A 13752-nucleotide genomic window follows, 5' to 3' on the forward strand; every position below is an offset into this window, starting at 1 on the left:
TTTCAAGATAATTATTCTCCATAGGCGCTTAGAGAGTGAGACTGAAAGGCTTAGAAAAGTAAAGAAGAGCAGAGGAATCATTAGCACCAATGGGAAGCAGATATAGACGTAGCCATGTCGTTATTATGCGTCAAAATCAATAATTCTTGTGTATGGCCAAAGGAACCAAAGAGGAAAACAGATGAAAATGTATAGCATAATAGTAAGAAAATGCCTGGTAAAATCTGAAATGAAATTAATGAAAAGGAGAGCAATGATTTTTGTCACCATCATCAAAATAATCATCAAGTCAAGGCTCTTTTGGTTTACTTCAAGAACGTGACATTGCTTGACAAGTGAATAATTAGTAAAAGTATAACAAATGAAGATGAAATAATCAACTCCTTACGAAAACCCAGTGCTCCCGTTTAGAAGACTCCCCTATCTTAAATAAACAGCCTCTGACATAAGAACGAGCCTCCTACAGCACACAATCATTTATAAACACGCACTTAAATTACTTTGAATCGCACTGCGCCTATTTTCTAATCAATTAAGCCACCTTGCCAATCCGGTATGTCACCTACAATCAATTAAGTCATCTTCAATCATTAAATATCCTTGCCGATCCAACCCACCTGTTTTCCATTTAATAAGTTCAACTTACGTACCTTTCCCTCCAAGGCTCAGCCACACTGCCAGTCTAAACCACCTTACTTTCAATGTATCAAGCCAATATACCTGTCTGACTCGCCTCACTTGCTCCAGCACTAATTATATTCGGAGACAGGTACACTGTGGTTATTATTAATTAGAATTCTGCACCATATTCTTAAAGCACTGCTCCTTTCATGTTATCTTATCAAAGTCTTACATTTTTTTCCTAATCGAGACAAAGAATATAGATCTTCGCTAACTACTTATGTTTAATATCTAATAAGTAATGTGTCTAATAATTTTGGGATTGTACCAATATGCATGACATTTAATTACTTAAAGCATATATTGTGTCATGATATATAATTCTTGCATTTATCAAGTTCATAGGGCGACTCATTTAGCAAACATTTATGCATTATAACGCAATCTATGCTTAAAATAATTACTGACATGCGTATCACACATATAAGATGCCATACTGGGACATATTTAGTTTAAGAGGTGAAAAATATATCTGAAGTCTAGCAAACACTGTGAACTACACGTAACAGCTTCATCCTACAGAGACGTTAACAGATAACTCGACAACAGCAACACGATTCAGTCTTCATAAAAAATAGACCATAAACTTTTTTCTCTTCTCTTTTCTCGTAAACTCACTAACACATTCACCTTAAGAGCCTAACACAAAACACACACTAGTAGATATTCAACACTGAACTTCTGCCCCTTAATTCTTTAAATCAAAATATAATATAAACATTTTCCCTCTTCATTTAATTTTGTACGATACAAAAATACTCTAAGGTACGATATGACTTTCTTTTTTTGCCCACTTATCCTTTGTAATTTCTTGTGTTGATGCATAACAGTAACCTGCCTCTTTTACCTTACACTTAACGTTACAATCATTAGGTCATATATTAATTAAGACGAGCATTTCAAAGCGTACTCTGATCGCAGATACACAGAGAGCGACTACGTAGGATGCAAATGAGAAACAGGGAGAAGTGGAGACGAGTCGATAAGAGGCGCCAGGAAAAGGAGAAAGAAAATGGAGTGGTTATGTGAAAGTGAAAGGAATAAGACTGATCAATATGTAGCTTTCTAATACTAATGAGAGAGAGAGAGAGAGAGAGAGAGAGAGAGAGAGAGAGAGAGAGAGAGAGAGAGAGAGAGAGAGAGAGAGAGAGAGAGAGAGAGAGAGAGAGAGAGAGAGAGAGAGAGAGAGAGAGAATTTTCCCGCACCTTTAATAACACACACACACACACACACACACACACACACACACACACACACACACACACACACACACACACACACGACTTGCATATCGACGGGAACATATAAAGTGAAGGAAGAATCTGATAGCAATAACGCAGATAAAGAGCGTGTGTTGGCCCACTACTGGTCATTCCGAGCCCTTGGGAAGTGTTTGGGAGGGATGAACGGCAAGAGAGTGAAGGAAGAAGCACAAAACTGGCGGCTGCGGGGCTGTATGCTGAGAGACGAAGGTTCTGGTGAGCTACGGGTTGAGATACGGAAAGGATACAAGGAACTCTACAGCCGTTCATTGATGGGGAATTATTGGGTAAGGGGACTGAGTATTTATTCTAAAGGATAGTTCACGATATTTCTGCCTCGAACTGAATGTATACAAGGCACTCTCCTGCCCCTTATGCACCGCTGGCTGGCTACGTACAGTACACATGACTCTATTTGCGAACGTGTGATAGGTGATTTTCGGAGTTACGAATAGTTTACCTGTCCATCAAGATAAACTTTAACAGAATTCCTATCTATGAACGAATGAATGTCTTAAGGATATAAAAGAAAGGAAATAATATCTACACCTGATTCTGATGTACAATTATTGGGATTTACGACAATATTCAACGAACGTGTGATTCTTATTATGTAATTCAGCTGTATACGAATTTCATATTTACCTTGCTGTTCTACCAGTTGTCTGTATGCACGAGTACTGTACGTTGTAAGATTGTGTTTGTTTTCATTAATTTTGTATCGAATATCTTTAGTTAACGTGAAGCAGATATCAAGTTTTGGGGAGCTTTTCATCTACGTTCCAAGGCCAACGATCGTGTTGAATAGCATCGCCAATACTACTCCAGAAGTTAAAGGCAATATTAGAGAAATCCTACACCGGACACTTAACATATTGACGAGACACCAATTCCTGCAGCGGGTCACGACCACCGAAACAGACACATCGGTACATCACTACATGCAACTCACTAACTGTAGCTTTCACTGAGTGGCGGAGTGTTTGGGGAGGCGCGGTGGTTTAATATAGCTTTAGAAATTGCAGGCCTTAGTAAAGTTTAGGCTTTAGCAATTTTGTTTTTGTAACGGTTCCCTAATGTGTTTCTTATAACTGGCTGGGTTATATGTTCGTTTTTATCACTTTCTTTTGCATTTTCCAATACAACTTAATATACATAAATTGTTTCTTTGCTTAAGTAACCTAATTCTACACTTGGTGATGTCTTACACGCCTCCTTTCTTTCTCAAACATCAACAGTACAAGTCTTCGTCATTGTAGGACCTTGGCAGCTGCACAGGTCCAGCCTCACGTCGACCATTTATCCTGACGGTGTTGTGGGCACGAATTAAACCATTAACCATGTGGTGTTTATGGCCCGCGCTTCCTACCACCCTTCCCCAGCCACGCGACCCCACCATGGAAGATACACTGCGACACACAGCATGAGGTGGTCTTAGGTTATGGCGCCGTAAAGGAGAACAACCTTGTAATGTGGCCCGACGCATCGACCTCCTGAACTCACTCCTTTCTACTTGCTGTGTCGCCTTCAGGTATTCTACTGCTTCACTGTGTCTCTCGCCCTCTCAACACTAGTACGTGGTCCCTCGTGCTGGCGGGACGGTGCACCCCAACATGTGAATGGAGACGAACAACTAGCAATGGAATCAATGAGGTATATGTCTTCTTCGGAACACTAGAGCATGACATCACCGCGACACGTCCATCCACACAGGGAGGTGAAGGGAAGGGGACTAGTGTCACTCTTACCAGAAACAGGGCTGGGTAAAAATATATCGTGTCTCCTTCACCAATAAAATTATGTATCAGATATGTGTTTCAAGTATTTCTTAGTGTGGCAAGTGTTAGCGGGTGGGTTGCGGCAACATGTACAGGACCATGGGACCTTAAAGTGGGAGTAAATGAGAGCGCAGCACCAGCACGTTCTCAGGGACTCCCAAATGCATGAAAATATTAGTTAAAATTCATTTCTTCGTCCATTCAATGAGATTCAAATGAAAACACATGGCAATCGTACTTTAGGTTAAAAGATTTTGCTTCCTCACCCCTTCACTGAGTCACCATCCAGCCACACAACACTAAAATATCCTGTAGAAATATGACTTATTTGAGTGTTTCTATATACCAGGCCCACATGACAGGGAAGTGGATGTCGGCCTGGTATACAGAGACGGGTGATTTAAATATAACTTTTAACGGGTATGTTTTCCAGGATCATTCTCACAGTGACCGCCGTTCACGTTCATCCTCGCTTGTAGAAATGCATAGAGCTGAACTGCAGTGATAAAAAGTACACTGCGCTATAAGGAACTCTCGTGAGCATCAGTGAGTGTTCATCATACATGGATATTTCTGAAGATATAAGCAATATACACAGCTCAATATCTTAACTGCATTGTATATAGTGTTACTCTGTGTTGTGTGTGTGTGTTGATATCCCGAGCGTCATTTCAACTTTGGCACAACAATCATGGTTATAATCCCGGCAATATGAGTCACTTATCTGGAATGTAGGTACTTTTTTCGTGTCATAATGTCAACAGCTTCTCTCTCTCCCACCTGAAGCCAGACTAAAATGTACAGATAGCCAGGGAAGTCACGTGTACATAGTCATAGTACATTTCTTGGTTAGTTTAAGGTACATCGGTATATCTGTATATATTAAAAGCCTTCACAAAACCACTCATCCTGACCATTTGAGAGAGAGAGAGAGAGAGAGAGAGAGAGAGAGAGAGAGAGAGAGAGAGAGAGAGAGAGAGAGAGAGAGAGAGAGAGAGAGAGAGAGAGAGAGAGAGAGAGAGAGAGAGAGAGAGAGAGAGAGAGAGAGAGAGAGAGAGAGAGAGAGAGAGAGAGAGAGAGAGACAGACAGACAGAGAGACAGAGAGACAGAGATAGAGAGACACAGAGAGACAGACAGAGAGACGGAGACAGACAGAATATTCACCAAACTTCATAAACGGTAACCACAAAACAACAACAGGAATAATAAGTACATGTTAGTGTGTTAGGACGTGCATCTCACAACACGTGCACTAAAGGTAGCGGCGTCAGTTAGTACCAGAGACACGTGCACACTGCCATCACTCCTTGGTTAGTCTCGTCTTGTTAGTCTCGGGTTAGTGGGTTAGAGCAGCACACCTGTCGACCCTGATCACCTTACTGGGCCGCGCTGCCAGGTAAAAGCGGGCCACATGTTCCTCCTCGAGGCGCGCTGCAAGCATGGACGTGTATCATGTAGTAGGGGAATGATTAGTCCCCCTTCATTATTACAGTGACAGGCGTGGCTCAATTGATTTATTACTTCGTTCCAATTAGTGTGCAAATTTCTCGCTACTTTTTTGTCTTCTCTTCTGCTTTTATAAGTCCCTTTGTTATTAGTAGATAATGTATATGAGCAATTTATCTGTTTTTTTTCTTTCTTTGTGTTCATCTGTTTCATAAACTAGACAATAGCATTAAATTAAGTGGACTTAACACAGGGTCTCGTCTCTTATGTCTTCATTCTTGACAATCCTACATCTCTTGCTTTACATTGGACGCTGCAGCTTATCACAAACAGATGTGCTGCTGCTTATTCATCCTTTCTACTCTTAAGTGGATCAACAGACTGCGGAAGCTCTTCTTTGCTTAATTATAGCATCCCATACACCTTTAATTGATTACTTACGACCTATGTTAACCGCGGGTAGGCACGTATTAGAAGCATTCTCAACGAAGCGACTCTAAAGTTTCCTCTTCATGAAGAAACACTACTCAAGTCACGGCATCACCCCGCGTCCCTCGCCTTGCCTTCATGATACTACAATCGCTGCCCATGACCGCAGGACGCACCCGAGGAACGAAAGCACGGAAGGTTCAGGGCCGCAGGGGACGCAGCTATATACGGACCGACCAAAGGGCACCAAGAGGTCGTCCAGGGTGTCGTTCTTTCACATCTGGGAGAGCAAGGAGATGGAGGAGCGCCGCACGTCAGCTGCCGTCTGCTTCCTCTCCACCACCATGAACTCCACCTCTGGCCTGGAGCGGCTCACCCAGCACCCCGCGATGAGACGGGCCGCCTCCTCGTGACTGTGTCCTGGCGAGGGAAGATAGTGTTGAGAAAGTGAAGGATAGTGAGTTATGCAAAGAATGGTTCACAATTACACAAACGAAAGGTATTGGATGCTTTCTTTTGCGAAATATAAATAAATAGGCGAAGATTATAGTGATTCTGTATTTCCTTTATATGACTTGAATTCTTTCTGACTGTATGGGCGACCGGCTATTCAATGGGCCTTTCTTCATATCTATTTATGTTGCCCTTGGTCTTTGTCCCTCTAACATAATAAAAGACGAAACGAGGAAGGGAGATAAGTGACACATTCGTATTACATGACAGCGGTGATAAGTGTGTAACAGTAAGAGTAATCATCGAGCCAAGCAGAGCGGATGAAACATATTACGTGAGGCATGCATGTAATGTCTCGTGCTTAGAATATATCGAGAGAGAGAGAGAGAGAGAGAGAGAGAGAGAGAGAGAGAGAGAGAGAGAGAGAGAGAGAGAGAGAGAGAGAGAGAGAGAGAGAGAGAGAGAGAGAGAGAGAGAGAGAGAGAGAGAGAGAGAGATCATATATGTATTTACTTATATATGTATTTTGTACATATATCTGCATACCACATTTTATACTTTTATGGATCTATGCATAGGAATTACATTTTCTTATCAAATACGCAAAAATAAAACAGAGAAAATAACATGAACGAATGTGAAAACGCCAATAGAATCAATCATTTAACCAATCAACCACTCACCGTCCAGCTTCTGTCCGTCCACCGCCAGGATCAGCTGCCCCACTCTCAGACCGCCCGCCTCGAATGCCGCTCCGTTGGCCGCTATGTTGATGACCCGAGGCAGCTTTTGTTTGGTGTCCGCCCCGCCCTCGATAGCGATGCCAAGGATTGGGTCGCGTTTTCTTTACCACCACCCTGAACCTGCCCTGACTGTCACTCACCACCAGGGAAGTCTGCCGGGTGAGGAAAAAATACAATAACTTAGCAAAGGCCATATATACACGAATAAAATATCAGAGGACAAGTAGTTTCTGACAATCTAAGGATACAAGAGAAGAAGGAAACAGTGCATGAAATGTGGAAGAAGAGAGAAAGTCAGCGGTAAAACTTGATGGACAGAGCAGAATAAAAAAAAGTAAATAAATAAAAAGGTAAGAAACAACATCAGGGAAGCGCCGATACAAAGGTCAAGCTTACCAGCCTACATCTGACCTGACCTGACCTAGAGCGAAAGGAGGAAGGAACTGATATTGAAAGTGTCGATGCGGTAAAAAAAAAAAAAAAAAAGTAAAGCAAAGCGATGTGAATGAAGGAAAAGAGGAAGAAAGTAAATATAGGGAAGTGAAGAGGGAAGGAGTTATTGGTACTGAAAACGTGAATGAGGAATTACACAGAAGGAGGAAATTCTAATAAATGCGATGAAAGACGTGAAGTAAAGGAAGGAGAGAGAGAGAGAGAGAGAGAGAGAGAGAGAGAGAGAGAGAGAGAGAGAGAGAGAGAGAGAGAGAGAGAGGAAGAGTAATTAATGAAAGGAGAGAGAAAAGAAAAGAGAAGACAAGGCGTTCTAAATAGCGTGTTAAAAAAGATATAGCTAAAAGTAAAGAGAGAGAAAGAAACATGAAGAAATAAACTAACAAGAAGAGATGGAAGGAAGGAAAGAAGGTAAGTAAGGCAGTTGACGATGAAATGGGTTGGGTTGGCAATGACGGCGAGGCTGAAGAAAGAAATAGGAAGAAGAGATGCAGGAATGAGCCTCTGAAAATTGCATGATAGGAGGGAGGAAGAAGAATGAGGGGAAGATTTTGGGTCTCCGATAACGGTAAGAAGGGGAGTAGGGGAGTGAGGAGGAGCAGAGAGGGAGGCTTTCAGAGGCGCTGCGAGGATGAAGGGAGACTGGGAGAGGAAAGTGTGTGTGTGTGATAGCAAGGTGGAGGCGAAAAGAATAATAGAAGTGTTTTTTCTTTATTCATTATTGTTATCATTATTATATGCCTTTTGATGTGTGTGTGTGTGTGTGTGTGTGTGTGTGTGTGTGTGTGTGTGTGTGTGATGTTCCTGTGGTCAGTAAATTATCCATCTATCTGTCTTTGTGTGCTACCAATGTGACCTTCAATACAAGAATTACTAAAAAGTCTCACAATAAAAGAAAAGACACGCAAAAAATCAGTTATCAGAAACAAAACAAAAAATTAAATCATATTCGTATAAAAAATGTGCCTTCAAAAAAAATCCCACTAACACAACAACAAAAAACGTAAAAAAAAAAACACTGAATCATAAACGAGAAACGATAAAAAAATAAATACAAATACAAGTCAAGATATTGGGAAGATCAAGAACATACATGGAAAGTCCCAAAATAGATATCGAATGAGTGGACCAATTCTAGCTAGCAACCGCCATAAAAACTTGCCGTGTGGTGGATGGCAATGAGCGTCTTAGAAACAGTGCACTTGCAACAAACCAGAGGTGGACACGGGGAAACCTGAAGGAGGAATGGGAAAAACTGACGGAGAAACCAATACAGGTATAAATAAAAAAAAAAAAAAGATTACATTTTGGGATAAAGGCAAAGAAAACGAGAAACAAGAAGAAGAAGAAGAAGAAGAAGAAGAAGAAGAAGAAAAGGTAAAAAAAGAGAGAGAGAGAGAGAGAGAGAGAGAGAGAGAGAGAGAGAGAGAGAGAGAGAGAGAGAGAGAGACCTGCCGTCCTTCACCCACCCGTCGTCCTCTGGTGCAGGCAAAAGGCGTGTGGGTCTCCTCTCTAGAGTCGTCCACTGTGGGGGGAGCGCTGTTCACCTTCCCGCCTCCAGGTGAGGACGGAGACCCCCCGCCGCTACCACCGCTGCCTCCCCCGCCGCTGCCGCCGTCCCCGCACACCTGAAACACGGCCAGTCTTGTCAGACCACCACCATAACAACGACTACTACTACTTTAGATCTTATCACCTCTTCCGTCTCCCGCTGAAGTGAAATGAGGAAGGGAATTTGTGTGTTAGAAGGTTCCAATATTGTGTTTTAGTTTAGTTGGTTTGTTGCGGCTTGTTGTATTGCTTGTAGTTCACTATCTATTTATTTTTCTTTTTGTAGTGAAGAGACATGAAGTATAGAAAGAGTTAGGTACCTTGCAAATACATACACACACATATAGCTCGCTCGCTCAGTGGTAAAATCCTTGTCTAGTCACATGGCAAGCTGAGGTTCGCGCCCCGCTCAGGTTGCTAGGTTGTCAATGATGAGCGAGCAGTGACTGGCCTTCACCAAGAGGATGCGGCGTGCGGCGTGCGAAAGGTCACAGCCTTACTCCGAGATGGGATTGTAATGAGCCGTAAACTCTCCCAGAAATGCCATAGCTGCCTATCACGAGTCCACGGCCTGATTCACACACACACACACACACACACACACACACACACACACACACACACACACACACACACACACACTTTCCTATCACCGTGCGAGCGAGTGGACTGTCCTGACCGCCACTTTCGTTTAGTACCCAAAATAGTATCGGCACACACACACACACACACACACACACACACACACACACGAACGAAACCAAACGGAAAGAAATAATAAAACGTAGAAGAGAAGGAAGTTTAATCTCATACTTGCGGTAAAATTTCATCGTGTGAGGTAAAATAAAAAAAAATAAATAAAAATAAAATGTTAAAAAGATAAACGAAAAAGAAAATAGTTCATAAAACAGTTCACCATTTCCTAGCAGTTCTTCTTTATAACGAAATGAATCAACACTCCATTGTATACATGCGCCACCTAATCACGACCTTCAATTATCCCTGATGAAACAAAAAACGAAAGAAGAAAAATGTTAATGGATTCTTACGATCACGGATACCACGACACTTACACAGTTCCATTTATTTCACTTAAGAGTCGCGTCAAACTTTCTCACCGTCTGTTTGAACTCAAGGTGTCGTGTCCCTTTCCTACCTTGGTTAATTTGCCTTCCTCCCTTCCTTCCTCTTGCCTCTAAAACTGAGGTCATGTTTTATTGTGTAGAGAGGAAGGGAGAAGAAGGGAGACGAGGACACGGAATGGAGTATGAAAAGGGAGGAAATGAGAGATAGATAGATAGATAGATAGATAGATAGATAGATAGATAGATAGATAGATAGATAGATAGATAAATAGATAGATAGATAAATAAATAGATAGGTAGATAGATACACAAAGATTGACTGATAGATAGATAGATGGATAGACAGATAGATAGATGGACAGTTAGATAGATAAATAGATAGATACAAAAGTCACGTAATCAAAGGTAAAATATAAGAAAAAAACAAAAAAACCGCCATAAAAAGGAAAAAGTCATGAGAGAGAGAGAGAGAGAGAGAGAGAGAGAGAGAGAGAGAGAGAGAAAGAGCGCAACACCCAGGCAGAAGGTCAACACCATCTTGACGAGGCGGAAGTCCCACCCAATTTTCGGTCCGTCTCTTCAAAGCCTCAGTTTCCTGTTTTCTATTCATACCCCTACCCCCCTCTCTCTCTCTCTCTCTCTCTCTCTCTCGATTCTATCCCCTTCTGTAGCGTTTTTCCTTTGTTTTATTTCCTTTTACCTTAGTTTCCGTGACTTTCATATGCCTGTCCACGCTTTCGTCTCTCTGTTTCCTCTATTTTCTATTTATGTATTGCGCTGAATATTATGAATACTATCAAATGATATCGACGAGATTCTGAACTTAATTTTCGAGAGATTAAGGAAATCAAAGCAGTTTTCGTTTGCACTTTATCAATAATCTATGCGTTTTCTTTTCTTGTTTGAAAGCGTAACGTGATTTACAGTTCCACGCAAACTTTCGAGTCGTTGTGAAAATGAACAGTGTTTTATTCATGGGTTTGGTGTATCGAAATTAGTTCATGGCAGGTGTATTCTTTTCTCAGCTTTTTTGGAAACGAAAAATTCCTGTGTCCGATATTTGAAAAAACATATTTTGTTTATATCTTAAAAAAAAAAAAAAAAAACGGAGCAAAAAACTGCTTATATATTGCACGAATACATTTTGTTCCATAAGAGTAAGGAAAAAAACATGTTCGGTTCTGATTCTGTTAAAGGAAACATGAGTCAAGGGAAATAAATGTAATAACAATAACTCATTGCACTAAAGATGCATTTTGCTCGGATTCTATTGAAAAAAAAAACGAGTAATATCAATAACAATGTAGCTAAAGTAAGAAAAAAAAAAACCTCTCGACTATAGATATATATAGTTTTGATTATATTAAAGAATTAACCCTTCAATACTGGGACACATTTTTACTTTAAGATTTGTGTACTGTTTTAATTTTAATGACATTAGGAAAGGTCCATGGAGGTCAGAAGATTAATGGCCAGAGCCTTCACTATTTTAATCTCCACATGAATTTCTGAAGCTGTATAGAATCACCAAAGAGTAACCAGAATGTATACGAAAACGCGTCATGGTACTGAAGGGGTAAGAGTAACGTAAGAAAACACGTACCATAAAAGAAAAAAAACTCGCTTGACCACTGACTGTACTTTACGTTGGAGCGCGCGTACGTTGCAGGGAAGCGGCAGAGTTACATGAGGAAACAGTTGAGTCACACACTTCTGACAGTAGTGACTGCCTGACGAGGAAGTCACTGAGTCACCGCCACGACGCCACAACGCTGCAGGCGAACCGAGGGACGGGTGGAGGGCGCGCACACACACACACACACACACACACACACACACACACACACACACACACAGTAAAAACAGTAAGCCAAAAACCTGCTCCTTACTGTTGTTGCTGATATTATCTTTATTATTATTATCATTGTTGTTGTTGTTTGTGGTGGTGGTGGTTGTATTACTGGTGTTGTCAGATTGAATCGATCAACACGCTTATAATCAAAACTCGGGGTTCGATTTCCCAGCCAGGAATTGAAACACTGTTTGCTTGTCTCCTGTCTGATGAACCTTTCTGAAATGCGTTTGTAACCTTATGACCACCAACCACGTTTTTTTTTATTTATTTATTTTATGTAGGGGAGAGAACCAGCCAAGGGCAAAAAAAAAGACAATATAAAAAAAAAGACCCACTTGAGTGCTGGCTTTCTAAAAAGTGGTAAAGCGTCAGTCAAAATGTGCGTAGCTTATGTTGTTCCTTTAGCTCTTTATAGCATTCTTAGTATCTATATCATCATTATCACTATAAAAGCAACAATTTCCCCTCAATGGCAACGCTTAGTGATTAAATGCTTAAAGTTAGCAAATAGAATCAATGCAGTTTCCATGCAGCAAAGAAAGAGAAGGATTGGTGAACTATAACATGAACGTGAAGACAAGCCCTGCCTCTATCTAACCCTTGTCTCACCATGTATCAAATATTCAGTAATATAAAGGCATCTATTCGGAAACGCTCTGCTCTCACAACACTACCATTTTCAAAGAGCACAAAGATGATTAACCGGCTTCTCAAGGGTGTTTTTGCCGTTAATAACGTACAAATCTTACCAGTCTGTCAATGAAAATATAAAAACACGCTTAAAACTCTTGCCACTTCACTTACAGCCTTTGGAAACTAGTGGAAGTACGGCCAGAAGTGTTTCAGAGTACATTCCTACGTATATTTGTACCATGAGTGTGAAATTTGTGATAAAAATCGTGGTTATATTCCTACCAGGTAACAATCCAACAAAGTACAACAAAGCAAAGAGGTTGGCAGACTCCAGCAACCTTTCTGACCACCTAACTGTCTGCATCTCATCTCGCCACTGCCATAAGCTGAGGAAGGACACCAAAGAGGGAGTCAAGACACACAATTCAGCTTCTGGTTTACAATAAATCTCGACACAGATGCTGCTTTGCTCTCATTAGTACACTCTAAATGGAAGAAAAGAATATTGGAGAGAGAGAGAGAGAGAGAGAGAGAGAGAGAGAGAGAGAGAGAGAGAGAGAGAGAGAGAGAGAGAGAGAATCAGTGTTGTAATATCTGAATGTAAGCAGACGTTCATACATGTAAGGTTACAGTTCATGCCTACTTCATTATACAACATGAATCTTTAACCTCTTCAGTACCATGGCACGTTTTCATATTCATTTTGCTTATCATTTGGCAATTTTATAAAGATTCAGAAACTTATGTAGGGATTAAAATGGTGAAGACTCTGGCCTTTAATCTCCTTACCTTCATAGATCCTTCCTAATGTAAATAAAATCGTCTAATCATACACAAAACTCATGGTAAAAATGCTTCCTAGTACTGAAGGGGTTAATATTCAGTTACCTTTTCCAGTGGCTACACCGTCACTAACACACGAGAGCGAGACGGAAGCAACGCCTTACCAACGGAAGAGAGAAAGTTTCCTATCATAAAACCCAAGAACACTGAGGGAAGGACTGAATCACTACGCAGTACACACATTGCTGAGGAACACTGAGGCCAACGAGAGGGAAAGAGAGAACAATGAGTAACGTGAGTGGACAGGAAGAGAGACAGTGAGCATCATGGACTGGGACACACGCTAAGGATGAGGACACGTAGTCAGAAACGCTTTGCTCTCTCACCACGACAATTTTCCAAGGCCACAGAGACGATTAGCCAGGTTCCCACGAGTGTTTCCCCTATTAATAACTCAGAAATCTCATCAATCTGTCACAAGAACCATAAAACCACCCTTAAAAACCCATGTAACTTCAACTAGAGCCTTTTGAAGCAATGGTGGTGCGGAAATGTTTCAGCATACAGGCCATTGTGACGGAGAAGAGGACAGCTTAAGTAG

The 13752-nt window shown here is 41.2% G+C and overlaps 1 protein-coding gene across 1 annotated transcript in view; it reads right to left on the reverse strand.

The window, feature by feature from the left end:
* Positions 1-4757: 4757 nt before the first annotated feature.
* Positions 4758-13752, reverse strand: part of LOC123503538 (whirlin-like) — a 305666-nt gene continuing 296671 nt past the window's right edge. Inside the window, 4 exon segments of the mRNA XM_045253385.1 lie at positions 4758-6018; positions 6735-6879; positions 6881-6946; positions 8714-8872. Of these exon segments, the coding sequence (XP_045109320.1) occupies positions 5873-6018; positions 6735-6879; positions 6881-6946; positions 8714-8872 (516 nt within the window). The 3' untranslated portion in view covers positions 4758-5872.

Source organism: Portunus trituberculatus, chromosome 14 (assembly GCF_017591435.1).
Source record: "Portunus trituberculatus isolate SZX2019 chromosome 14, ASM1759143v1, whole genome shotgun sequence".
Taxonomy (NCBI): domain Eukaryota; kingdom Metazoa; phylum Arthropoda; class Malacostraca; order Decapoda; family Portunidae; genus Portunus; species Portunus trituberculatus.